General features: G+C 50.5%; 3 protein-coding genes across 4 annotated transcripts in view; all 3 read right to left on the bottom strand.

Annotated features, from left to right (window-relative positions):
• Positions 1-4,943, bottom strand: part of TAF1 (TATA-box binding protein associated factor 1) — a 43,661-nt gene extending 38,718 nt beyond the window's left edge. Inside the window, 5 exon segments of the mRNA XM_043973876.1 lie at positions 716-960; positions 2,215-2,334; positions 3,497-3,613; positions 3,715-3,832; positions 4,468-4,943. Coding sequence (XP_043829811.1) covers positions 716-960; positions 2,215-2,334; positions 3,497-3,613; positions 3,715-3,832; positions 4,468-4,743 — 876 coding nt within the window. The 5' untranslated portion in view covers positions 4,744-4,943.
• A 1,301-nt stretch (positions 4,944-6,244) lies between these two features.
• On the bottom strand, positions 6,245-12,674 carry LOC122733738 (rho-related GTP-binding protein RhoG-like). Its single transcript, XM_043974409.1, has 2 exons — positions 12,616-12,674; positions 6,245-9,667 (listed from the first exon to the last, which is right to left on the bottom strand). Exons 1-2 carry the CDS (start codon positions 12,624-12,626, stop codon positions 9,070-9,072), a joined length of 609 nt encoding a protein of 202 aa, XP_043830344.1. The 5' UTR covers positions 12,627-12,674; the 3' UTR covers positions 6,245-9,069.
• On the bottom strand, positions 9,553-26,833 carry ITGB1BP2 (integrin subunit beta 1 binding protein 2). Of its 2 annotated transcripts, none has more exons than XM_043974408.1 (12): positions 26,274-26,833; positions 26,001-26,050; positions 25,863-25,919; positions 25,645-25,775; positions 24,684-24,787; positions 23,550-23,608; positions 23,369-23,439; positions 23,172-23,271; positions 22,835-22,948; positions 22,633-22,695; positions 22,112-22,356; positions 9,553-9,667 (listed from the first exon to the last, which is right to left on the bottom strand). In XM_043974408.1, the coding sequence occupies exons 1-11, from the start codon at positions 26,335-26,337 to the stop codon at positions 22,123-22,125; spliced, it is 1,047 nt and encodes a 348-aa protein (XP_043830343.1). In that variant the 5' UTR covers positions 26,338-26,833; the 3' UTR covers positions 9,553-9,667; positions 22,112-22,122. The 2 variants fall into 2 exon arrangements, with proteins under 2 accessions (XP_043830343.1, XP_043830342.1); XM_043974407.1 differs by lacking the exon at positions 9,553-9,667 and adding an exon at positions 21,799-21,917 and having other exon boundaries at positions 26,274-26,832.
• Positions 26,834-26,926: the final 93 nt, after the last annotated feature.

Below are 26,926 nucleotides of genomic sequence, written 5' to 3'. Positions count from 1 at the left end.
ACCCCTTCTCAAGTGCACTTAACATGTATTCTGAGGGATTTTACTCATCTGGCTTTGTAGCATCCCCCTCCTAGAGCACAGTGAAGAACAGTAGTGGGGAATAACAGAATGAACCCTGGGCTTGTAATCAGGACACCTGAGCTCACATGCGTCCTGGCTCTGACACGAGCTCCTCTATATGATTCAATAGAGTTACAATCATAGTTATGTTCCTTCCAACCTCAGAAGCAAGGAAGAGTTAAAGCACCATCCAAACAGGGACTATTAGAATTTATGTTACATCATATGTTTTGACAGTTATTATAAAGTAATTTTTTAAAATTTCCAGCACACGGGGCATCTAGGTGGTACGGTGGATAGAGCACCAGCCCTGGAGTCAGGAGGACCCAAGTTCAAATCTGAGCTCAGACACTTACTAGCTTTGTGACCCTGGGCAAGTCACTTAACCTCAATTGCCTCACCAAAAAAATAAAAAATTTCCAGCACATGAGCTTCCTGGTCTACAAACAGTAGGCAAAGTAGTAAAAAAATGCTTGCTGGGATTTTTTTCATCGGTTTCCATTCATACCTTAGAAGGCTGAGCTATCAGAAGCAAATTCATGGTCTTCTTTTTCCACTGTTCGCTCATGTGTTCTACACTAAGCTTGAGCTGTCCTTTCCCTTCTCTTTCCACCTTCACATTACAGCCCCCCTAAAATATAAAAAACCACCATACCTTGCCTGGTCGAAACTCGGGAAAAAGCTCCGTGACACTAGGTAATACTTTTGTGGAGTCCCGCTGCATGATCCCAGCCAGAGGGAGAGTGAGCTTGCCCTCCTTCGACTCTGTCTGTCTTGTTTCCTGTGGGCCCAGCTCAGATTCTGAGTCTGAAGAACTACTGAAGTCTACCTTCTCTGAGGTCGCAGAGGAAGAGGCAATGATAGAGGGCAGAATGATGCCGTCTCCGTCCTCTGATACTGCTACAAAAGAAAGCAGCAGCTGTCATTTAAACCAAGATCAGCTCTCAGCCCCACTTCAGTTGAGGCACCACTGACTCAAAGAATCCTCATTCATCACTGGTACAAATCCTGCAACTCACCTCATATCTGGCATCCCTAAGCTTGTAACAAAAGGATTATCACCACAGTCCTCTTGGTAAGCCCAAAGAAGACTGGGGAAGAGGATGGAGCAGGAGCAAAAAGTCAAGAAGTCAGGCTACATTATATCCGATTCTGGGTACCATTACCTTGAGAATTTACAGAAAGTCGAGCATAACAATGAAAATGCCTGAAAAACCAGACCTATGAGGAATGGTTAATGAAATTTAGGATCATTTAACCTACAAACTAAAAGGCCAGAGAAGAGAAAACCAACAGCAGTGTTATTTCCGCTAAAGGCAGATCAAGAAGAAATGGATAAAAATTGAAACATGAAGGGTTGAAAGTAACCTCTAATTGAAACTTGTTATCAAAGGAGGCCAAGAATCTCCCAACAGACCATGAGAGGCGGAACAGTGCACTTAGAAAAGCAATACAGTGATTGCTAATCTTCACTAAAGTTTATAAAGCACTTTTTACATACACTAATTTGGGACTCACACTCCTCTGAGGTAGGTGCTATTATTATCCCCATTTGGGGGGGGGGGGAAATAATACTACCACCTACCTGAGGCTGAACAGAGGCCCCAAGGCGAAGTAAGCTGCCCAGACCAAGAGTATCTGAGGAAGGATCCAAACCTCAACCTTCCTGACTCTGAGTCTAGAAGTCCAACAACTCTGCCACAATACCGCTCTATCCAGATCATCTCTGAAGGGTCATGCCGGCCCAACAAATCTCAATTTTACCCTTATTCCAGGACTGGTGGCCATCTACACTGTCATATTGACTTGAGCACACTGGAAAATCATATTCCAAGTATTGGGAAAGTCAAACTTCCATATGGCACTTAAGCTCTGGATGCTGTTTCATGTGAGAACCTGCCATTAGGGAAATAAAGCCCAGTGGGGTGGTGAGTACTAGCTGTGCACGAATGTCACCCTCCGGAGTCAAGTGCCAACTCCTATCTACGGAACACACCAAGATGCATACAAGGACTGATTTCTAACTAGTCCCAGCGGTTCAGTTTTGCTGCCTAGCCCCATGCCTTTGTGCTCCAGGCTGGGCTTCAGACCATGCTGAGCTGATCATTCCTGGGGCAATACAGCAAAAAGTGCTGGCTTTGAGATGACACACACCACATACAACAGGGTCCTGGCAATCATCCTTCCTCACAGGTCCTGGGGGGGGAGGTGGGGGAGGCATCAACTTGGAATCAATGTCTTCACAATCTGCATCATAGTCATCGTCGTCATTGTCTAAGAAAACCAAGAGACAGGCCAGTCAGGACACCTTCCCTGGGATCAGGGACATCCCAAATACAGAGAAGTCCATCCCCATGCGGCAGCATGCAACCCTTGTCCTGAGGAAAAGATGGAATGTCCACACAGCCAAACACCATACAGTGAACACATGCATGTAAATCTTACTGGGGAATTGGGGGGGGCTCACGTGGACCATATGTAACTTTTAACTCCTTTTCCCTGATCAGTTCCTAGCCTCTCCTTTCCACCCCCACATCCCTGACCTTATCTCCCTCAAGCTTTGAAATGTATTTGACACACCTTGAGATTCTTTCTAATCTCTCTCTCCATAACATCATGCTCTCCTGGATCTCTCACTTTTAAAGCACTTCAATGTTTTCTGCTGACTAGCCCTTTTTTCTCCAGCTCTTTATGGTTGTCCCTCAAAGTGAAATGCTGAACTCACTGTTCTTCTCTCCCTACTCACTTCCCTTCCACTTGCACCAACATGCTGTCAAACTTCCAAAGCTGTATTGCCAGCCCTAACCAAGTACCTTCTTTCCAATTATCCAGCTCCAATGATTTACAGCACCCTCCCCCATTCAGATGCCCCAACGGAACTTGAAAGTGTGTTTTTGTTGGTTTCTTCCTCTCAGTCACACACTGTCTGTGTCTGTCTGTCTGCCCCCCCCACACCCATAAAGCTCTTCTTTATCCCTTTTCCTCTTTTCAATTTCCCCCATTATCTTAATTGCCGTTCTCTTGTTCTCCCTCGGTTTTGCAACCCTAATCAGTCAGTCAATAAATATTTTTAAGCACCGTCTATGTGCCAGGCACTTTGCAAATATTATTTCATATTTCATTTGATCCCTGTGGGTGCTCAAGAGCTAGCAGATAAACTACTACCATCATTGCTTAGCAGTTACCACATGGCAACAATGTATCCACAACTTAACAGAATGAAGAATGAAATACTTGCAATATGGTGTCATAGTGAGTATTTCAAAACAAACAGGCGGGTTAAAGACCCATTGAAACTAAGCTAAGACTCAAGGCACAAGTAGCAGGTACAATGGCAGTAACTGGGCCCAAGAGCTGGGGCCAGGGTCAGTTACCACAGCAGGAATATTCTTAGGCCCTGGAATGGAAGAATGTTGACAGTTCTCCATGAAATCACCTGAGGGGCAGGATGGCTGCAAGCTGGTCATTGCCTGATAGTATCTTCGGCTTTCATCTTCTGCCACCTCAGTTATGTCAGAATAGTCTATGGCATCTTCAGTGCTCTTAATCCAACCTAGAGGGGGGGAAATGGGTATCTTACAGGAGAAAGCACCCCAGGTTCCCCCAAATCATTCCTACCCTAGCATTCCCAAATATCCAAGAGCCTATTTTCACCTTCTTCATCCACGAAGGCCCCATCAGTTCCAGGCACTTCCTCTTCACTTGCAGTGATTTCAGTGATCAGACTGCCAAGACCCAAAGCCCCAAGGCCTGCCAAGTGCTTCTTAGACTCCTGAAAAATGAGGACCCCTAAGTAGATATCAGTCTCCCACATGTGAGTTTACATTCCTATTCCAGCAAAGCCACAAGGTGCTTTGGTCGTGCTAAAAGAATGTAACCTGCAGAGGCTGGGAAATAATCTTTCCACTCTATTCTACGTTAGGCAGGCCCTCATTAAAAAAGTCATTAGTTTATGGACACCCTATTTTAAAGGGGGTGTGAAACAACTAGGAAGAATTCAAAAAGGCATGACCAAGATACCCAAAGGGAAGGCAAATGGATTCTCTCCAAAAAAGTTCAAGAAATCGGACTGGTTTTGCTTAGAAGAATGCCTCGGGGATAGCTGCACAGTTTAGAAATAAATAAATGAGGACGCTACGGTAATTAGTTTAAATGAAGGAAGTGGACTGTGGTGGGTGGAAGAAAGAAGACAGGGGAGAACCTACAGAAACGAACACTTGAGCGAGCCTGGAGTTTCTGTGCCCAGAAAGCTTCAGGAAATGGACAGAGCTCAGATCGGGAGCCGCAGGCGAGGGGCCGAACCTGCTGCCCTCCCGGGAGCCCAAGGTCCCAAGCGGAGGCTCAGCGGGTGGGGAGCGGGGCTGGTTGGGGCCCCACCTCGGGGGCTCGGGGGCTCGGCAGCCTCACCTTGTCCAGGATGCTGTCTCCTTCCAGTTGCCCGGCCTCGTTGATGTTGCCGAAGAGGAAGCCGGCTAAGGAGAAGAGGCCGCCACCGTTGCCGCCGCCGCCGTTGCCGCCGCCGCCGTTGCCACCACCGCCACCGTTGCCGCCGCCAACAACGCTGCTAACACCAACGGCTACGCCGCCGCCGCCGCCGCCGCAGTTGCCGCCGCCGCCGCCACCGCCGCCACCGCCCGCGGCGCCGCCGGCGGCCGAGTCTTCGTCGCTGTCCGAGTCCGACATGGGGCCTCTTCCCGGCCCCGGCAGCCGCAGAAGCCCTCACACGACAGGGACGCGGGGCCGAGGAGCGCGCCGGGATCCCGGCGGCCCCTCCCTCCGGAAGTGCGGGAGGGCCGAGGGGCGCACCGGAAAGGCCCCAGGTAGGCCGCGGAGGGCGAGGCGGGCCTTCGGGCGGCCCGCCGCGCGATTCGAGCCTCCGCTCTACGGGCCCTCTCGGCGCCAACTGATTTGACGCGCCCGGAGCCTGGCCCCGCCCGGCCCCGCCCCGGCCGGCCGGCCCCGCCCCGCCGCGCAGCGCGCAGCCTCCCTGCCGGCCGACGATCAGCGCGGGGGAGGGGGGGCACTGGTCACGTGGAGGGCGTGCCGTCACGTGGCCGTCGCTCGGCCGACTCCGACTGTCGGAGTCGTTTCCGCCGACCTCCGCGGTTCCACATGCCTGGGGGTGGGGGGGCGGGGGTGCCTAGCGCCGTGAGTCCCGGGGTACGACCCACCGTTGGCCGGAGAAACTGAGGCAGGGCCGCCCAACAGCTGGCTGGCTCTCCCCGGCGTCCTCCCTGCGCCGTGGCCCGTGCCCGGGCAGAGGTTCTTCCCCTCAGTCCGATAGGGATGGCTACATTTGTATCAGAGCCGCCAGGCAGCCCGTGGCGCCGCGCGCCCTGACAGCCTGTCCTCGGAAAGTACCCAGGGCAGATAGGCAGACTCCTCCCTGCCCAGGCCGGCCAAGGAAGAAGAGGGGAGAGCCGTGGGGGTCAGGGGAATGGGAGGGGAGGGTCATGAGTACATGACCTGGGTTCGGACCCCTAATCGCTGGGGGGGGGGGCGCTCCTAGTAATGAGGCGGCCCCCATCATCATCATCTGTGAAATGGGGGTAACAGTAACTACTGCCGGTCTCCCAGGGTCGTTGTGAGGCTCAAAGGAGACCTGTACTTTGTAAACCCTAAAGCCTGCCCAAATGGCAGTAATTGTGAGCACTGACCCTGCCCTAGGTTCTTTCTCACAAATGGGGAAGGGGGAGGCACTGTTTCCTGACATCACTGAACCATATTTCTGTAGGAAATAAATCGGGTAGATTCAGAATCTCATCAATGTGGGTTCTCCAGCCAGAGTTACAGATTATTCTAAATCGTTCACTTGTTCAGTCTGTGCAGAGGTACCTGGGCAATGGAAGAGAGATTAGAGGGTAAAGAGGATTTCAATAGATGTGATTAAGATTGCCAGAATTGAAACTAACTGTCCTAGATGAAAAAGAAAGGGAGGTAGGTGTTCCCTTAAGGAAAAAGAAAGGAGCTAAGGCATAGAATCTGGAATAGATGAAATCCATTTGATTGTTTGGCAGAGGGGAAGGGATGGAAGGATTAGGGCTTATGGGCAATGTGCAAGCTGCTGATTAAACTTGTGGGGTATTCACAAATTGGGTGTTTGAAACTTAGGGAGCAAGTATGTAGTAGGAAAAAATCTTTGCAAGGGGAATCCTTGGCTTAGAGATAATAACAATGCAGAGGCCTGGGAACATCAGCAAAGCTTTACCACCATTTAATTATGAATAATTTACAAGTGACTCTAACATATTAGTCTTCATACAAAATCCATTTAAGTATACAAATCAAGTTACCAGTGTATGTTACGGTACCACATCCCATCAGCCATGGGCACAGGCGATTCCCTGCTCCACCAGAGATGGGCTAAATCCATTTTCATAGGAAACCAGTTTGCCCAAGCAATACCCAGATTTGTAGAGTGGGAGGATGGGAGGGAAGGTACCACAGGATTAAAATCCACAAAAGAAAGTTGCACTTGTTAAATCTCAGTATGCTGATCATATCAAATACCCCCAAAAACTTGCCCTACCAAGTAAGTCAGAGCCAATCCTTTGTCCTCATTGGCAATAGAGCATTAATGAATGCAGAAAAACCGAGTAACCTCCCCTGCCAGATATCTTCATATACTGGGAAAGAGTATTTTCCTGGAAGAAATATTCAAACTTTTCAGTTTGAGGGGATGCCCATTGATTAGAGAAAAACCTGGGAAGACTTGTATGAAACTGATGAAGAGTGGAGTGGGCAGACCCAGATCAATATACAAAGTAATAATAATATTGTAAAGAAAATCAACTGTGAAGCACTTAGGAAGTTTTTTTTTTTTTTTGGGTGGGGCAATGGGGGGGTTAAGTGACTTGCCCAGGGTCACACAGCTAGTAAGTGTCAAGTCTGAGTCCGAATTTGAACTCAGGTCCTCCTGAATCCAGGGCCGGTGCTTTATCCACTTCACCACCTAGCTGCCCCCACACTTAGGAACTCTTAACAACACAATAACCCACCACAATTCTAAGCACTCATGATAAAACATGTTATCCCATCTCCAGATAAAGAGCTGGTAGACTCAGGAATACAGACCGAGGTATATTATTTTCACTTTTCTTTTTTTTTTGGGGGGGGGGGGGTGGCTAATGTGGAAATGAGGTTTGTATGACTAGACATATTTGTAATGGGCTCTATTTTTCTTGCCTTCTCAATGAGTAGGGGAAGGAAGGGAGAAAATTTGGAACAGCAAAAAAAAAATTGAACTGAAAACTTCAATTTGATGAATTTGCTAACGATTGAGCAAGTCAGAATTCAGAGACCCTGACAAAGCCCTCAAAGGTGGTACCACTGACTTTGACCCATCGGAATGACCATAATGCACCTTTGAGATCTCATTTGGCTGATGGTGAGCAAATAACCGAACAGCTGGTAGAGTTGGTGTACCCAGAAATGGCCAGCTCTTGAGGCCCACACACTCCCCTTATTCTAGCAGGGCCTTCCCCCGCCGTCCCCCAAAGTGCTGATGTACCTTAGCTAAGAAGATCCTGACTCTACCAAGAGAGGCAGCCTTTCCCCTACCTCCTTGGGATACTACCACAGTGGCTCACAAATGTGAAAATAGGCATGGATGTGCATAGTTAGAAGTCAATACATGGACAGCAGTATATTTCCTGGACCTTTCTTTCACGGCTTCAGTCCACTGGTGTCTGGCTACATGAAAATTCCAGTAAGCACTGCCTGTAGCTGGGCAGGAAGTGACCAAGAAGCCTGCTAAGTTTCATCTCATGATCTTATGGCACATAAGAAAGAAATTAGTTTAGGGTGAAGAGGAAAGAAAGGATGGTGCAAATTCCCTACACCAAGCCCTTAATAGTTGCTTCTGACCTGCATTTCAAGTCCTCCCAGCTCACTCTAAGCACACGCTGGCCAAAATCCAGCACCTAGCTGGAATGAAGAGAAAGGAGAGAAGGCACGAGAGAGCCTTTTAATTCCATTTCCCAGATTCCCAACAGCCTCGGTGTAATCTTTCAAAGTGGACTGTGTGAGAAGGTTGTCCCTCCCCAATCAGAGCCCAGAATCAGAAATAAAAGGTTTTCTTTTTCCTTCTAGGAAATCACAAAATGCTATAAACTCAGCTGGAGAGAGAATGGAGGGAACAGAATAGCCAGGCAAACAGGGAGCCCCTCAATCTGGGGTGGGCCAATCCCAGCCTTAAGCTACTGAGAAAGCACTGAGGGAGCAGCTGTGACCAGGCCTCAGACAGCAGGGATGGAGATAAGAAAACTGTCCCTATCCAAGTAGTCTCAAAGTTCAGGCCCAGAAGAACAGAGACACAGAATCCCCTTAATGTAAGTGGTAAGGAGCAAGCTTGAGCATGCCTTTGGTGGTGCTTGGTCCCTTTCTTACATCCTCCTTGTCGAGGCAGGGAAGGAGAATGAAATGCTGGGCCACCACTAGGCCTGCATGCCGCCCCATTACCCCCATTAATCTTGGCATCAACAAATGAGCGTTTATTTATGAAACATTTGCTCTCTGCTAAGTTCTCAGCAGACAGATCCAAAGCAGAACTGTCACCTGAGGCCCAGAGAAAAGAAGGGCTGAGGAGGAAGCCAAAGGCTTTCCAGCAGGGGTAGGCTCTTTCTGCCACACTCGCCTCATCTGGAGGCCCCTGTTTCCATCGAACCTTTGAAAAAGCCTAGTCTCCTGGAGAGAGGTAGGAAGGACACAGGCAGAAGGGCAGGGACAGGACTAAACACAAGGAACATCTGGGAAACAGAAATGAGAACATTCTTCAAAATTAATACATCCCAAAAAAAAGAAAAGGAAAGGAAAACTCTAAGGTAACACTCCATGCAAGCACACCTGCCTCCTTTCTTTTTCCCTGACAAAGACCAATGCTCAGCACCAAGGAGTAGGCAGTCCTGCCAAGCTGTGGCTAGCTCCTCCCTGCCCCCTTCCCCGCTTCCCAAGTCCCCTTCCAAATCAGGCCCAGGGGCCACAGTATGTGCCTAGGCATTGGCCCTGGAGCTACAAGAGGATGCATTTCTTTGTGTTCTTCTTGGTGACCGGGTAGAGCACAGCTCTCACTGCCTCTGCGAAGACCTCACCAACCCCATCTTGCATGAGGGCTGAGCACTCCAGATACTTGACAGCGCCCACCTGCTTGGCCAGGGAGGTCCCTTGCTGAGGGGTAGTAGGCGTCAGACTCTGCTCCTTCAGCCTCTTCAATGTGGCGAGGTCATTTCGCAGGTCTTTTTTGGTGCCCACAAGCAGAATAGGCACATTGGGGCAATGATGAGAGACCTCTGGATGCCACTTGTGCCGCACATTGGCATAGGACGAGGGGTTGCCAATGGAGAAGCAGATGACAAAAACATTGGTCTGAGGGTAGGACAGGGTCCGGAGTCGGTCATACTCCTCTTGGCCAGCTGTGTCCCACAAATTCAGGCTGACTGTCCGGCCATCCACAGACATCTGGGCACTGTAGTTGTCAAAGACTGTAGGGATATACTCCTCAGGAAAGGCATTGGTGGTATAGCTGATGAGAAGGCAAGTCTTCCCCACAGCCCCATCCCCGACCACCACACACTTGATTGTCTGCATCCTTCCTCCTTCCCCCACAGTCCTGTGCACAAGGAAAAGGAGAAAAGGTTCAGCTGAGGCTTTGTCACCTTGGGGAGCAGGGTTTCTTTTAACAGATTCGATTACGGAAGTGGGGGGAGTCCCCAATTCCCTGTTCCATTGGAGTCAGTCATGGAGCGAAGCCCCATGGAATAACTGAATGGGGACTGCCCATTCATGGTCACTTTGGCTCCCCGGGACTCAGTTTCCCCCTTTATCCAAAAATCCCCATGGATCCCTCAGGATGAAATGGAAGGAAAGACATGAGGCTCACTCATGTGTCCTCCAGACACTTCCATCCACCACACAGAGAGAAATGAACCCAAAGTAGATTGAGAAGGGGGAAGCAGCAAGGCCTGAGGCCCCTGGGAAAAGCAGATGGCTCTCTGAGGACTCAGGAAACTACCCAAGGGGAATGAGCAGGGAAAGGGTGTAACCAACCCTAGGCCTTAGGAAGGTTACTTTGGCAGCTGGGGGGTAGGATGGATTGGCAAAAAGGAAAGACAGCAATAGGCCTCTGATATACTAGTCTAGGCAAGAGGCTATGAGGCTGTAAGCTCTTAGATGGAGATGGATGGAAAAGTGCTAGTGACAGCACTTGATTGGCTATGTGGGGACCAAAGAGAGTCAAGGCAAGGGTGTCTCTGAGATGAGGAAGGAGGGGATTGCAAGGCTAGGTGTTACAATCAAAGGGAAGATTAGTGGAGGGGGAAGAGAATGAGTCTTGTTTGGGGCATGTTGTGCTTCGAATGCTTACTGTGGCAGGCAGGCTTGCGTTCAAGAGAACCTGAGATAAGGAGATAAGAGATATGATGATCATTAAAAGCACAAGAGTGAAGGAGCACTCTCCTAGGGAAGAAGAGAGAAGTCTGGGGGCCAGCCATGGCTAAAGATCACTACCATTTCCAGACTTTGGTTCCTTCATCTGTAAAATGAGGGAGGCTGGGTCCAGGAGATGACCTCCAAGTCAAAAAACCCTGATACAAGAAAGGAGACTGAGACATGGCCTGAGAAGTCTTTTTAATAGCCTTTACTTCACCTGAGGGGTCATAGCCTACCTCAGCCTTGAAAAGGTCATGTCAAATGACAAAAATGGTGGAGATTCTATTAACTCCCCAAAAGTGACTTTTAATTGAGAGGCAGAGTCTTCCTGTTCACCTTTCAGATGCTACTGACAGAACAAAATCTTGTGTTTTTGACAAAATAGGCTGAACAAAACTAAAATCATAAAGGAAATTCCCATTTTTTACCCATGAGCCCAAGGTCTCCTTTGAGTATTAATGGCCCATAAAAAATACTGGGGCCTTTTGTTTTGGTTTTTTTTGCAGGGCAATGAGGGTTAAGTGACTTGCCCAGGGTCACACAGCTAGTAAGTGTCAAGTGTCTGAGGCCAGATTTGAACTCAGGTCCTCCTGAATCCAGGGCCGGTGCTTTACCACTGCGCCATCTAGCTGCCCCCTACTGGGGCCTTTTAAACAGACAAATGCACTAAAAACCAAACCTGCGTTTCCAGTAGTGTGTACAGAATTGCATTTCTTTGTGGACTGACTTCTTCAATGAGCCTGCAAGTAGGAGGGCAAGGAAGGGCTAGAGTGGGGAAGACCAGAGCCAGACCTCCTTGAGAGAAAAAAGGGCAATGCAGGGTGATAAGGGCTCTCAGCCCTGGCCTGCAAGTGGCAGAACAATGTGGAGAATGCCCCTACCTCTTCCTAGGCCATTCAGCCTTTGCATTCTTCTTGGCTTCTCCCAGGTGTCCTGCCCCAGTATTCTGAGCCTCAGAACTCTGCTCCCTCCCAGCAAAGGGAGGCTACTTTGTCCCAGAAGATAGCCAGTCCAAAGCCTATACTTTACTTTTTTGATTTTTTTGCAGGGCAATGAGGGTTAAGTGACTTGCCCAGGGTCACATAGCTAGTAAGAGTCAAGTGTCTGGGGCAGTTAGGTGGCACAGTGGATAGAGCACTGGCCCTGGAGTCAGGAGTACCTGAGTTCAAATCTGGCCTCAGACACTTGACACTTACTAGCTGTGTGACCCTGGGCAAGTCACTTAACCCCCATTGCCTCACTAAAAAAACAAAACAAAAAAAGAGTCAAGTGTCTGAGGTCAGATTTGAACTCGGGTCCTCCTGAATCCAGGGCCTGTGCTTTATTCACTATGCCACCTAGCTGCCCCCACAACTATACTTTCCAAGAACTTTGAACGGCATCTTTGAATGCTCATCCTATGACTGCCATCTCAGCTCACCATTACTGAGGTTCAGCAGTTCAGGGGCTTACAGTGCTTAAGGCAGCTAGGTCATGCCACCAAGAAGCCTCAAGTTCAAATCCAGCCTCAGCTGTTTTCTAGCTAGGTGACTCTGGACAAATCACTTCATCTGTCTGTGCCTCAGTTGCCTTATCTGCAACATGAGGACACTGAAAGCACCTCCCAGGGCTGTTGTGAGGATCAAATGAGATCATATTTGTAAAGCGCTTTGCAATATAGAAATGCTAGCTATTAGGAGTAATGTTACATGAAGCCCAGGCCTGTAGTTCATCTGCATAACTGAGGAAAGCATTCATAGAAAAACATCTATTTTCTAAACACGTTTTCAAATATTTTATATGTGGTTTGGTGGGGGTCTTCTGCTTGCACCCAATTTAAGGGGCTCTGAGTCTGGATCTGCCTGGACCAACTATCACCCATTTAAACTAAGAGAATAGTCTAGCCCTCCGGACACCTTCCACAAGTGGGAACACCTCTATGGAATCCATAGTTCAAAGGCATCGCATGGATTAAAGGCATCAGATAAAGACAGTGCCTTGGGAAAGAACAGTTGGGAAGAAAAGGGTCCAGCTGTATTAAGCTTCTTTCCTTGTCCAAACATTTTTCAGCCAGCTCAATTTTGGCCTAAACTAAGGCAGAGGGCTCAACCTATACCTAAATGTCAGGAATTTGCCTAACTGGAGACTTACCATTCCTCCATGAATGGCTGAGTTCCTAGGACCACAGACACAGACTTAAAAGTGGAAGGGACCGGGGGCGGCTAGGTAGCCCAGTGGATAAAGCACCAGCCCTGGATTCAGGAGTACCTGAGTTCAAATCCGGTTTCAGACACTTGACACTTACTAGCTGTGTGACCCTGGGCAAGTCACTTAACCCCCATTGCCCTGCAAAAAAAAAAAAAAAAGTGGAAGGGACCTCAGAGGTCATCTAATCCACCCCCACCCTACCTCCTCATTTTACAGAGGAGGAAACTGAGGTAGCCCAGAGAAGCGGGCTGGCCTTTGTCACAAAAGCCATCTCAAAGAACAACCAAACAGTATCATCTTTCCACCATGTCCCTCAATACAACCTAAGGGAAAATTCCTGCCCCAGCTTCTCTCATCCAAGGCTACTTTGTACCATCCTGCCCATGAATGTATCAAAAGGAAAAGCAGCTTTTTGTGGTGGCTAAGAATTGGAAATCGAAGGAATGCCCGTTAATTGGGGAAAGGCTGAACAAAGTCTGGTATATGACAGTGCTGGAATATTACTGTGCTATAAGAAACGACAAGCAGGATGACTTCAGAAAGGCCTGGAAAGACTTGTATGAACTGATGCATAGCGAAGAGAGCAGAACCAAGAGAGCATTGTACACAGAGATGGCAATATTGTTTGATGAAGAACTGGGAATAACCTGACTATTCATAACAATACAATGATCCAAGTCAATCCCAAAGGACTATGGATGAAACATACTATCCACCTCCAAAGGAAGACCTGATATTGATGGAACAGACGGAAGCCTGCTATTCTTCACTGTCTTTCTTTCGTTTTTGTCTTTTATTCCATTCTTATACAAAATGACTAATATGGAAATGTTTTACATGACAGCACTTATATAACTTAGATCTGATTGCTTGCCATTTCAGGAAGGTGGAGGGGAGAGAGGGCTGTAGGGATAGAATTTGGAACCCAAAACTTTAACATTTTGGAGGGGGGGTTGTTGTTGTTTTGTGTGTGTGTGTGTGTGTGTGTGTGTGTGGCAATTGGGGTTAAGTGACTTGCCCAGGCCGGATTTGAACTCAGGTCCTCCTGAATCCAGGGCTAGTGCTCTAACCACCGTGCCACCTAGCTGCCCCCAAAAACTTTAAAATTGAGCCAAATGCTTCTTAAAGAGGGAATCTGGCCAGGGTAGTAAGGGAATGGAGATGCCCGTGGGCAAAGTCAAATTCTGGAGAAGCCCCAACAACTCCCTGAGAAGGCAGTCTACAATCAATGTCTCTCGTTTCCTCTCAATCTTTTCCAAACCTTCTCCAGGCCGGCCTCCAGCCTCAATCATTCAACTCCAACTGCAAAAATCACCAGTGCTCTCTCTCAGCTGCTAAATGGACCAGGCTTTTCTCCATCATCATCATCCTTCTTTTTTTTTTTTTTTTTTGGTGAGGCAATTGGGGTTAAGTGACTTGCCTAGGGTCACACAGCTAGTAATTGTTTATTAGGGCAGGCACTAGCAGGGAGGAGGATCAGGAAAGGCTTCTTTGTGGGTTTTTTGTTTGTTTGTTTTGCAGGGCCATGAGGGTTAAGTGACTTGCCCAGGGTCACACAGCTAGTAAGAGTCAAGTGTCTGAGGCAGGATTTGAACCCAGGTCCTCCTGAATTCAGGGCCCGGTGCTTTATCCACTACACCACCTAGCTGCCCCCAGGAAAGGCTTCTTACAGAAGGAACTGAGACAGTTAGTAATTGTCTGAGGCTGGATTTGAACTCAAGTATTCCTGACTCCAGAGCTGGTGCTCTATCCACTGCACCATCTAGCTGCCCCCATCATCATCCTTCTTGACCTAAGTGTGGTGGTTGACACTGTTGCTCATGCTCTCCTGGATGTGATCTTTCTAGGTCTGTGTGACAGATCCATCTCCTCATCTGTCTGACTGCCCCTTCTCCATTGCTTTTGCTAGATCTTCATACAGGCTGCAGCAGCTGGGTGTGAATCCCCCCAAGCTCTATCCTAGGCCCTCTTCTCTTCTCTTCTCTTCTCTTTCTCTCATCAGTTCCCATAGATTTAACAATCATCTCTAAGCTGATGATATATCCAGTCCCAAACTCTCCTGAGTATCAAGTCTCCAACTACCCACTGGCCATTATCAAAGTGGATATGCTACACTCAGCTCATCATCTTCACTTCCTCCCCTTGCTCCCAATCTTGTCGGCATCATGGACTCCTCACTCTTCCTCCCCCCACCCCTTCAATCTGTTGTCAAGCCCCATTGACTTTTGCCATCACAACATCTCTCATATACAGTTGGCTATCTCTCCTCTGACATTGGCACCCCTCTGAGGCAGGCCTCACTCCTGGACTATTGCAAAAGGTGCTGGGGGGGGGGCACAGCTAGGTGGCACAGTAGATAAAGCACTGGCCCTGGATTCAGGAGGAACTGAGTTCAAATCCAGCCTCAGATACTTGACACTTCCTGGCTGTATGACCTCGGACAAGTCACTTAACCCTCAATGCCCCACAAAAACAAAACAAAAACCAAAAAGGTGCTGGGGGGCTGCCTGCCTCAAATCTCTCCCCTCTCCAATCCATTCTCCATTCCACCACTAAAGTGAATTTCCTAACAAACAGGTCTGACCATCTCTCCTCTCTCTCTCTCTAAACTCCAGTGGATCCCTATCACATTCAGGATCAGCTATGAAATCCTCTGCTTGGCATTCAAAGCCCTTCACAACCTACCCTATCTACCCATCCTTTCCAGTCTTCCTACGCCTTACTCCCTGACACATATTCTTGGATCTAGTGACACTGACTTCCTGGCAGTTCCTGACTTCAACCATTTTCTCTGGCTGTCCCCCATGCCTGCAAAGTTCTTCCTCCTCACCCCCAGGAAGTCTCCTGGCTTCCTTCAAGTCTCAGTTCAGATTATTCCTTCTGTAAGAAGCCTTTCCTGGGGGCAGCTAGGTGGTGTAGTGGATAAAGCACCGGCCCTGAATTCAGGAGGCCCTGAGTTCAAATTCAGCCTCAGACACTTGACTCTTACTAGCTGTGTGACCCTGGGCAAGTCACTTAACCCTCATGGCCCTGCAAAAACAAACAAAAAACCCACAAAGAAGCCTTTCCTGATCCTCCTCCTTGCTAGTGCCTGCCCTCTGAGATGCTCTCCCATTCATCCTGCCCACAGTCTGTTTGTAGGGTTGTTGATGGGTTGTTTCTCCCCTCCTCCCACTAGACTGGGAGCAAAGTGAGGGCAGAGCCTCTTTTGTATCACCAGGGCTTAGCAAAGGGTGTGACCTAAGACTGGTGCTTAATCAATAAATCTGATCTGCCTTATGGGATGAGTTCCTATGGTTATGATAATGTCAGGTGACTTGGAGCCCCTCAACCAAGTGCATTCAGGCTAGCAAATGTTGATTCAGCACCTACAAGGTAGGATGCCATGTTCTACAGACTTGGAAAACCAGACTCCGATGACCTCAAGAAGTTGCCATTCTTGGGGGCGGCTAGGTGGCGCAGTGGATAAAGCACAGGTCCTGGATTCAGGAGGACCAGAGTTCAAATTTGACCTCAGACACTTAACCCTCATTGCCCCGCAAAAGAAAAGAAAGAAAGAAAAAAGAAGTTGCCACTTTTCTGTGGGATACAGAGAACAGCTGATAAGGAGCCCAGTTCCTTGGGAGAATTTACTTGAGGCAAAGTACACCAATGAGGAGAAATGCTTCCCAGAGGGGCAATCCTTGAGCCAGAATTAGTGAAAAGCTGGACTTTAGCATTTAGCATTTCAGGAACCTGTGCAAGCTTATGGCTAGGGGAGATCTCCTGCTAAATTCAAAGAACACCGAGTAGGCCCACGTGGCTGAAATGTAGTGTTATGATGGAGAGGGCCCTCAAACAAGTTAGGCAAGGTCAACTTGAGCCAAGTGGTAAAGGCTTTAAAAGACAAGAGGGAGCCCCTGAAAATTCATGAGCAGGGGAGTGACATGGTTAAACCTGTACTTCAGGAAGATCATTTGGCAGCTAAGTGAAAGTTGCACTAAAGTGAGGAGAGACTGGGAGGAGGGAATCCTGGAGCCTACTGCAACATAGTCCATAGGAAAAGTAACTGCTGAGGCCCTGAGCTAGGGAGGTCACGTCCAGTGTACAAAGGGGAAGAACTAGGAAGATCTGGCAACTGATGGGCTATGGGCCAGTAGGAGGACAGAAATTCCCAAAGGGATACGCCCCATGGTAAACACCCAGCCATAGCTGAGTCCCTTTTTCTAGTCCTCTGGCCTATTCTGTCTGCCAACTCTTGTTCTAAATAGAACCCAGTAGCCAAGTCTTGATGTCTCTACCTCCATAACATCTGTCCCATTCTAGCTCCTGCCTTAGCCACCACTTTAATCCTAGAGTCCCTCCCCCACCTCTCACCAGAGCTGAAAGCAAAAGCCAGTTCTGACTGGCTTCCGGCTCTCGGCTCTCTCCCTCCAATCAGCTGCCAAAATGATCTTCCTTAAGCAGAGCTTGGAGCCTGTCATTCTCCGGCTCAAGAAGCTTCAGGGGCTCCCTCTTGCTCTAAAATAAAAAACGAGCTCCTCGGTTTGGCATTTAGAGCCTTGCAACAACAACGTGTGGAGCCCGAGTTCTCTTTGCAGACTTCCAAGTGCCTTCCCTTCGCTTCTCTTGCTCTCCTCCACTCCGTGAAGGTGCCGTCTACTCCCCCGGGCCTTTTGCTCCGCCCTCATGCCTGGGATGGTTTCTCCCCTTCCTCAGCTCTGGCTCCCTGGTTCAGTTCAAGGCTAAGCTTCCCACGTGAGGGTTTCCAGACCTCTCCTCACCCTATCTCTGAAGAAGAAAGGTGGTTTCACTTTTCTATCTGTAGCCCCAGCTCCTTGGCCCGTAGTTCAACCCTTAATAACCCTTTAGTTCCTGGGCACATCTTATTAGGGGAGCCCCTCATTCCGGGACTGGAGAGCTGCCTCCAACTCTTAGCAGACCGGAATCCCTTATTTCTTCTAAGCAAGCCAGCACCATCTTGGCACCCAGAGAGAGGCTTTACATACAATCGGCTGGCCCCCTGTTTGTTAGGATTGCTCTCCTCGGTACCCGAAAACACACACCAACTCTTTCCTCCCTCCCAAGGCCGAGGATCGGGCAGGATGGCTCCGGAACCACCATTTTCGTAAAGCGGATCCAGCAGCTCCGCCCCCCCCCCAGCCTGGACCCGCCCTGGCCACTGGCAAACACCGTTACTCCCCCCCCCCCCACGCACCCCCCCACCGGAGGAACAAATGTCAAACGAGTGGAACCCAAGGCATCGGCCTTGGCATCCCGCGGGCGCGGCGGGCGCCTCCCAGCCAGGCTTCCGCCCGGGGTCGACGGCGGCACAGAGGGTGGACGGGAAGGGGAGCCGAGGGGGACAGCCAAGCCCAGCGGCCGGGAGCCGGACGAAGGCGGCCCCCGGGCGTCCCGGCCCCTCGCGTCCCTTCGCGTCGCGTCCCACCCTCCAGCGCCGTCTAGGCTGGCCCCCCACGTGCGGCGCAGCGCAGGCCCCCGCTCCCCGAGCCGCCTCGGTCGGGGGCCCGGCCTCCCCCGCGGCCTCTCACCGTGGCCCGTGGCCCGTGGCCCGCCGGCCGCCGCCGCCGCCTGACTCCTCGCGGCCACTTCCCAGGCTCAGCCGGCCCGCCGCCCCCACTGCACATCCGGGAACTCCTAAAGGCTCCTCCCCGTAGCCGCGGCCCCGTGACCTCCTGGGAAAGCTCGTGGGGAGGGGGGGGGTGTCGCACCCCGCCCCGCCCTGGCTGGCCCCACCCCCCGCTGGGCCCCGGGGCTCGCGAGTGTACTCTCTGAAACTGACTAGCGGGGCTGGAGCCGGAGGCTTCTTAGCCCAGCAGGCCTGCGTTAAGGACTCCAGCTCTCGGGAGTCCTGGGAGACCGGCATCTTGGGCACTCTCTGGGGGATGGTAGTTACGGCGACCTCAGTGAGAACTTCCCCTCGGAATGACCGCGTAATGTCTGATCGCGACCCCAAGGTGGACGGCCACCTAACCACCACCGGCTAGGTTTCTCTCGGGCCTTCAGATAGCGTGGAGGCTCCGGGGCATAGACAGTTTGCTAACGTGTTGCAAAGAGTCCATGCACTAGCGGTCGGGTTTTGGAAAGGGGATGCCATTGGGCATATCAGCGCCTCCCACCCCACCCCCAAAGCTGTCCCAGTCAGAGACTTTTCACTCCGGACAAAGCGAGAGCAGCTCATGAGCTTCTTTGGGGGCTGCCCCAAATCCTCGGAGCCTTTCCCAACGAGGGCTGCCTAGTCAGGCCTCCCTGCCCGATCTTGAACCTTTTAAATTGACACAACTTTCCATTTCGTGCTATTCAATCGGCCAACTCCAGCACTCAAAGATTCCCAGAGGGAGGTCTTCCAGCCGCCAGAATTGGCGGAGGAAGAGAGGGGAGGGAAAGAGGACCTAGCCAAAGCGAAGATCTGTGGCCCTACGGAATCAGGCCCAGACTGCAAACGATCACAATAAAATTCTTCCTAAAGGATTTCAGCCCAAGGTCTGAGCTCTCCCGAGTCTGCCGGCCGGCTGGCCGACATTAGAAACAAAGCCACTCCCTGGAATCTTTGAAGCTCAGGGGCCTGGGAGCGCCGAGCCAGACTCAGGCATCGTCTCCATTCTAGCCCGCCTGTTTTCAAGCAGGTCCACGGGCTTCTTGCAGCCACTTCCCATTAGTAACGCCTACCTACCTAGGATTCGGAAGCCCAGAAACTCAGCCTTCTGTAGTTTGGCCAGCCAGTACTTGGGGAGACTGGAGGAGGAGGGGTTGTCTGATCACTTGTCCAAGGGCCACTGTAACTAAATCCCAAGACCAACCCCCCACCTACCCACCCAGCCCCTCCTCTTGGCAGGCAGGGAAGCTGTCCCCTAATCTGCCCGGCTGCTCACAGGGGGCAGTTGGAAAACTTTTTGTGAACTCATTCGTCTCAACAATTCTGTCTCAAACCCCGGCAGGGCACCCGAGGATTTTCACCAAGTTAAGACTGCTTTTCTCTAAGGTCAAATGCTCAGCTAGCTAGCTTTTCTTCTGAAAAGAATGGAACGACCACATCCTGCACACCCATCCAATCCCTGCCTGCTCCCGGGTGCTCCCTCCCCCACACCTCCACTCCCACGCATAGAAACGAAAACAGGAAGTCTGTGCCTAATGACGCCAGCCAGCCAGCCTCTGCCTAGAACGAGAGCCTCACTCCTAGTCCGGATCTGAAGCCCTCAGTTGGCCACCCCGCCCCACACAGGAAACTGAAGAAAACTCCCAGCTTGGTGGATGGAAGTGCAGTTTCGGGGCAGGTAAGAAAGACGTCCCTAGTTTTAAGGGCCCAGGAATCATGCCAAGTTGTGGAGAATTTTAAGGCAATAATTTTCAGGGCCTGTGTGAGCATGTTAGGCTAAAAGAGGGCCTCCTGAAACCTTTTACTAAAAATAAGCTGAGGGGCAGCTAGGTGGCTCAGTGGATAGAGCACTGGCCCTGGAATCAGGAGGACCTGAGTTCAAATCCGACCTGACACTTGACACTTACTAGCTGTGTGACCTTGGGCAAGTCACTTAACCCCAACTGCCTCACACACACACACACACACACACACACACACACACACACACACACACACACACACACAAAAGGCTGAATGTAACCCAACGTCCCACAGGCCCCTAGCTCACTCAAACCCTTTTTGGAAGGACTGTTGCTGATCAGGCCTCCCCCATCTTTGACTTGTTTGAGACCAATCTCTCAGTCCGGCCACTCCCTTTGAAGTGAAGACAGAAATGGCTGCTCATGGACCTAAAGTAGGTGGGGAGAGAAGGGGCAGATGTCTCCAGGATCTCTCTTTGAACCCATCACAATCGCCTCTATACTATACTTAGGAATGTACCTGAGGTATTGCCCTTTCCTGCCATTTTTCCTTACTTGTGGAGGGATAGCATGGGGAAGGAGCAGCTGTGGAAGTTTGGAAAGGCCATAATAGATTCAGCTCGTGAGTGAGCCAAACCAGGGCAAAAAGCAGGAATGGTACTGGAGTCGTTGATCAACCAAATCTACCTTTCCACCCTGGAGAGCCTGTGAGGCCTCGAACCATCCAAAACTGACAGCAGGGCAGCCCTACTAGTAAGTCAGCATTGAGCTTCCATCCCCCAGCCTTGCTGTCCATCCCATCTCCTGTGCATACCTTCCCATGCAGACCATGCCCCATGGCCATGGGCAAGTCACCTCACTATTTCAGCCTCACTGATGAAAACTGGAAGAATACCTTTAACATTGATCTTCAAGGTGGGTGTAGGGACTAAATGACAAGACATATCCAGCACCTGGTAACCCTTCAACACCTATCACCACTATTCTCCCTTCCCAGCAGCCTGAGAGGGGAGGCAACTATGGAAGAACTCAACAGGCCTCAGAATGAGGCACTTATAGTACTGGGTCCGAAGCCCAGTCCCAGCTGCAAGCAAGGCCAGTCTTCCCCTGCTGTCACAACCCTTGAGCCCTTGCACTTGTAGCATGGGAACGTTCGGTCATTTCTCCAACGTGGTTTGTCAGATTTTCTGCCATCCCAACTCAAGGAGAAAATCTGACCCCAGGACTACCAGATCAAGACTGTATGAATGATACACCTCAATTTACTCCAATCCACCAAGCACCCAATAAGAGGCAGGCACTGAACTAGGCTAAGTCCCTGAAGTTCCTCAAAGAGTCTCCCTTCTCCTGGGCCAGGGTCATAGAGAAGTAGACGTGTGTTTGCTGGAGATGGAGTCTTGTCCCAAATACTTGGTTTCTGACTCCAGAGTCAGATAAAGGCTACGCCAGCATTTCTCCCCTGTGTTCATTCAACCTTTACAGGGATGCAGAAGCAGGAGAGGCCTGGATCCAGGGCCCCAAGTCCTTGTCAATAAAGCCCACGTTAAGTGCTCTCTCTCCTCTCAGCCCTAATGGCTGTAGCAGCCATTTTAGCACTGGTCTATCTACTTTCCGGGGAATATCTGCTGTTGTTTTGCCTCTGGTCACCACAAGTGGGGGAGAGCTCCCTTGTCTCATGTTTCTCTTATATTCCTGATTCCCCCCTCCCCACCTAGGCTAGAAGAGGTTTGGGCACATGGCTTATAGTAAACATATTCAAGATTTATGTCAAAGACCAAGGGATAGTTGTGTGGGTTTGTTGGTTTTTATTTGGTTACTGCTGTTGCTTGTTGGAAGGGTAGGGAGGCAGAGAAAGCCATGACCAGGTACTGAGAGAGGGAACCAAGGCTCCATATGTTGTTCTTGGACTAAGGAGAGAGCAAAACAATGATACCTTGTGATCTGAGGCCCATGAAATTCATTTGAGCAGAAGTAACAGCATGGGAAGGCCCCTTCTTATGTTTTCCTCCCTGGCCTACAACCCAGTAGCCAATAACAGCATGCAACTGACCACGCCTGACTCCAAAATCCATGGGGAACCTCTAAGATTCTGCGAAAATACCTATCTAGTGGTCACTCTCCCTCGGCCTCTTCCTCCTCGTCCTCTGTCCAGCTCAAATCATCATCTGAATCCTCCTCAGGCTCCTTTCCCATCATCTCTGGCTCAGTGTCCTCCCCCACCTTCTCAGCTGGCATCCCTTGGCCTGGCTGCTCCAACTGGGCCCAAGGGCCTGGGTTGGCCTTGCTCAGGGAGATCTCGGCCCGGGATGGCATGAGGGAGACAAAACTCTGCTCCACAGTTATGACCTGGGGAAGAGAAAAGAACTTGGGAGGAGATGAGAGGTGGGGACAAGGAAAGAGAGAGAAGGCTACGTACAAGAGACAAGAAGTTACACAGAAGTCAGTATGAAGGGATGAACAGGGAGAAAGGAAGATAGAGGAGAAGAAGAAATCAAAGCAGGTGGAGAGAAAGCCTCTTTGACCTTCCTACTCAAAGCTTCAATGGTGGCCCCAACCTCAGAGATCTTCCAGTGTGACCCTTCCATAGCACTCCCCCAAGCCCACTTGCCCAACTGCACTCACCCCCCAGAGTTCCATTTGTTCTTGGAAAACCCGACTGCCGTCAAAAGAGATGTGGATGTGAAGCTGAAAGGGAACAGTTTTCCAGGTTAGGAACACAAAGGCAGGTGAGGGGTATGGCCCTCTCTCGGTCCCAGAGCCAGTCCGTGCCTGACCCAAACATGTCAGTTTGCTCTGTGCTCCCCAGAACCAGCAGTTCACTCACCTTGGTCTGACTGGCCTTGACCCAGCTGAGTGTGGGTAGTGGCCTCTGGCCATACACGGTCACCACCACTACAGAGGCTGTCTGGTGCCAATCACGGCGGCAGGAGACCAATTGCTGAGGGCGACATAACAAAATGATGAGGTCTCCAAACTCGCTTGGTTACCTAGTAGCTTATGAAGCTCAGGGCACCCAGTTGAATGCCAAGGAAATGTGTCTGCCTCCTATCCAAAAGCACCTGGAACATTGCGACAGAGCAAGGAAGGGGCAAGGGAGACCTCACTAGGCCGAGTTCTGGACAAGGGGTCTAGCAAAATGGGAGCTCAGAGGTCAAGCTTACCGGCTTCTGCCAGACATGTCTCCCAAGGCTGCACCCTGGCTGTGCCAGGAATGTACTAAAATCCATGGTGGTTATACCACAGCAGCTCCAAGATTTCATCCTGTGGTGGGAAGGCCATCAAAGTGAGTCTGGCCCTTTTCGTACCTCGGTTTCCCCTCCTCTCCTTTTCTTGACTCCTCCTTTCCCCCTTCCCTTACCCCTCATGGAATCTAGGCCCTCCAGGATGGAAGCTGCAGGGACTGGCATCACTCTCAGAGCCTTGGAATACCTTGGACGGAGTAGGAAGAAGGGGATGGATAAGCGTGTGTAGGAGAGCATCCCCACTTGGTTTCTCCCTGATACCCAAGCATTCCTCCCACCTCCCCAGGTTTCACTTACAACAGCACATCCTGGGTTCTGGCAGATGGAGCCAGGACAGACCACAGTGTTGGTGGGCCCTAAACAGAGGAGATGGGGAGGTCAATAAAGACAGTCTTCTACACTTCGAAATTCCATCTGTATCTCAGGCTGGATGTCCCACAGACATCTTCAACTCAACATGTGCAAAATGGAAGGCCTTCTTTCCTTGAAAGCTGTCTTCCTCTTCCTAACTTTGCCAGGACTGTTGAGACACCAACCTCCCAGTTACCTAGGCCTAGGAGTCATGCTCATTCAGCACCCTCCCCCCAAACAATCGGATATCATCCATCTCACCAATATCAGCAGACTAGTCTTGTCTTCTACCCTCCCGTCTCACATCCACCTCCTCTCCTGACACTGCCCCGACTCTGGATTATTGCAGTAACCTGCTTGGGGGTGTGGGGGGTGCTAGTCTGCCTGCATCCAGGCTCTCCTCCATTCAGTCACTGAAGTCCTTCCGCTAAAGCACAAGTCTGACATATCACTCCAGAGGTTCCCTAATATGTAATAAGGCTCCAGGATCAGAAAGAAAATCCTTTGGCTTTTAAAGCCCTTCATAACCTGGCCATCCATGTCCCACCTTTCAAACCTTCCCATGATTTACTCCCCCCACTCTAAGTCTTGATCCAGTGACAATGGCCCCTTGGCTGTCCCTCCCACAAGGTACTCCATCTTGGGACTGTGCATTTGTCTAGTTTTTAAACTTTTCAGTTCCAAATGATCTCCCTCCAGCCCACAATGAGAAGAAGGGAAAACACTTCCCCCCACCCCCACAAATACATAGTCATGCAAGACAAATTCCCACAAAAGGAAGGAAAAGAGAAGCAAATGTGCTCCGGTCTGCACTGAGGCCCAGGCTCCATATGGAGGTGGAGGTCATTTTCATCATGAGTCTTGTGGTTGGTCACTCAGGAATCCCACCTTCTGCTATTATGCTAGTACCTTCCCCGAGATTCTCTGCCATTTGGCCTATTTCTATCTTGTATGGACATAGATGTTTGCATGTTATTTCCCCCCAGACAGAGCTAGGCTGCCGCTTCTCTGTAATGCCGGCCCCTCACACAGGGCCGGGCTCAGAGGAGACACCTAACAAATGTGGGATGACTTGTTGACCTGCTCCAGGCCCAGAGTTCTCTAGGGCAAGTTCCTTCTGTTCCAGGGCAGTCTCCAGGGCGGGAGATACATTGAGCGGCAGGAGGTTCAGCTTCAGCCCTTCCCTGTGGAGCACAGGAGGTTCAGATCCCAACCCCTGAAGCAGGATCCCACATCCAACAACCCCCACGTTCCAGGAGGAAGTTCACCCTTACCTAGCATTTAATAGCAAAGGCCTCATTAAGTAATGCCAAGTACTCTTATCCACATTTTTGGGGGGTGGGGTGGGGCAATAAGGCTTAAGTGACTTGCCCAGGGTCACACAGCTAGTAAGAGTCAAGTGTCTGAGGCCGGATTTGAACTCAGGTCCCCCTGAATCCAGGGCCGGTGCTTTATCCACTGTACCACCTAGCTGCCCCCTTTTATTCACATTTTCAAAAGGAAACTGAGGCTCACAGAAGTTAAAGGCCTCTCCAGAGGTAGTTAGTGGTAGAACTTGAACCTGAATGGTCTTACTCTTCCACTAGACCACAGAAATCACTGAATTTCTATGTGGCTCAGTTTTCTTGACAGTAAAATAGAGATGAGAATAGCACCTATCTCCCTTAGTTGCTGTGAGGATTAAATGAATGAAGTGCTTTGCGAATTTTGAAGTGATACATAAATGCTATTAGGGACAGCAAGAAACTTCACTGCCCCAGGTGGCCAGGCAGGCAGGCAGACACACAGAGTAGGACTTCAGGGCTTCCTGGAGCCTCAGCTGCTCAGCTTCACTCCAGCTTTCAGAAAGCTGGCACCCAGACCTACCCCTTATCTTCGTCTTCAGGGCCCCCCCCACTCTAGGTTGTGGTCACCTCATCCTCTCCCTTCCTCCATACTGCTGCCCCCCCCCTTTACCAGCTTTACCCATCTCATCTCCCCCAGTGGCATCCATCAAGTGAGAAAGCTAAAACACTATTATTTTATATTAACCCCTCCTCACTTAGGCCTTTCCCGGCGCAGTGTCTCTGCTGACTTTGGAATGGTGTCCAAATGCTTGGGCCCCTGGAGGGCACTTCTAGTCCCAGGGGTCTCCAGAGGCTTCTTGGCGCAGTGTGGTCCCAGGGTACAGCCCTAGTAGCAATGGAGTGATGAGCATCAGGGAGATTGTGCTCTAGGGACTGAAGGGGGTGGACAATCAAGACAGAGTGCTGGGGTTACCTGGATGCTTAAGAATTCTGAGAAATCTGTCGTCCGCTTATGGCAGCAGGACCAACCCTAAGAAGAAAAGCTCAGTTCAGCCTGGACTGCTCAGCACCGCCCCCCCCCCCAAAAGCCATCCCCAGCCCACAGACTTACCTTAAGGGCATCATGGAAGATGGGCACTCCAGGGTGATGGCGGCAGCCATCTGTGGAGCAGGCAAGATTGAGTATGAGAAGAAAGAAGGTGCTGCCCAGCCCCCAGCCCTCCACTGGAGACAAGTGCAAGCTCAATACTCCATTTTTCATACATATCAATTGAGCTGATGGGGAGGGGCCTACAATTCTGCTCTCCACATGACTGCTTTCGGTACCCAGAATCCACCTCCCTCCCCAAAAGGCAGCTTAGGGAGAGTCAAAGCCACTACTCACCTGGGAGGTTGGCATCTGGGTCGAAGCGCTGCCCACAGCCTTGATTAAAGCAGAGTGTGGACATGATGGCGGGGAGGGGGAGGCAGGTCGAAGTAGAAGTCTTTGTAAGGGTCTGGTAGCCTAACACACAAGTACCTCTTACTAAACTTGTCAGCTATGGCCATCTGGAAGGCCCAGTGTCTATCTTTAGCTCCGAAGGAGGCACCTCCTAACTTGGACAAAAATCTGCAGGTGGCCTTGTCACTCAACAGAGGCAGCAATGGGACTGGTCGTGGGGGAGGGGTCAAATCCAGGAAAAGTGGCTCCTGGGAGAGCTGGATGTAGGCCAGTTTAACTCCACCCCCACCAAGACCTCAAAACCTTAAGAGGCAGGCACCTCTGACTGGCATGGGATTCTGATAGCAAGAAGCAAGCTGTCTTGGGTTCAAGCCAGTGAATGCTCCCCCTCAGGCAAAGGCTGGATTGACCACCTGTCAGCTACTATCTTTAAGGGGGAATTTGTTTTCAAGATTGGGGGCGGTCTACTCCAAGGTTCCACCTCCAAGATCAGTGGCCCGTGACAGTGAGATATGCTCCCCTCCCCAAATCTTTCCAGTGCACTGGACACACATCTCTCACCTCAGCACCCCCCTTCCCCCCCCCAAGACCTCTTC

Source organism: Dromiciops gliroides, chromosome X (genome assembly GCF_019393635.1).
Source record: "Dromiciops gliroides isolate mDroGli1 chromosome X, mDroGli1.pri, whole genome shotgun sequence".
Lineage (NCBI taxonomy): Eukaryota > Metazoa > Chordata > Mammalia > Microbiotheria > Microbiotheriidae > Dromiciops > Dromiciops gliroides.
Note: the sequence above shows the minus strand (reverse complement) of the source record. Positions and strands in the feature narration are given on the sequence as shown.

Excerpts from the sequence above, each read along its gene's own strand:
- ITGB1BP2 (XM_043974408.1), bottom strand. The coding sequence starts at position 26,337 with ATGTCCACACTCTGCTTTAATCAAGGCTGTGGGCAGCGCTTCGACCCA. Across the intron at positions 25,776-25,862 it reads CAGAATTCTTAAGCATCCAG|GGCTGTACCCTGGGACCACA; the intron begins GTAACCCCAGCA and ends CATTGCTACTAG. Across the intron at positions 22,949-23,171 it reads GACATGTCTGGCAGAAGCCG|CAATTGGTCTCCTGCCGCCG; the intron begins GTAAGCTTGACC and ends TGTCGCCCTCAG.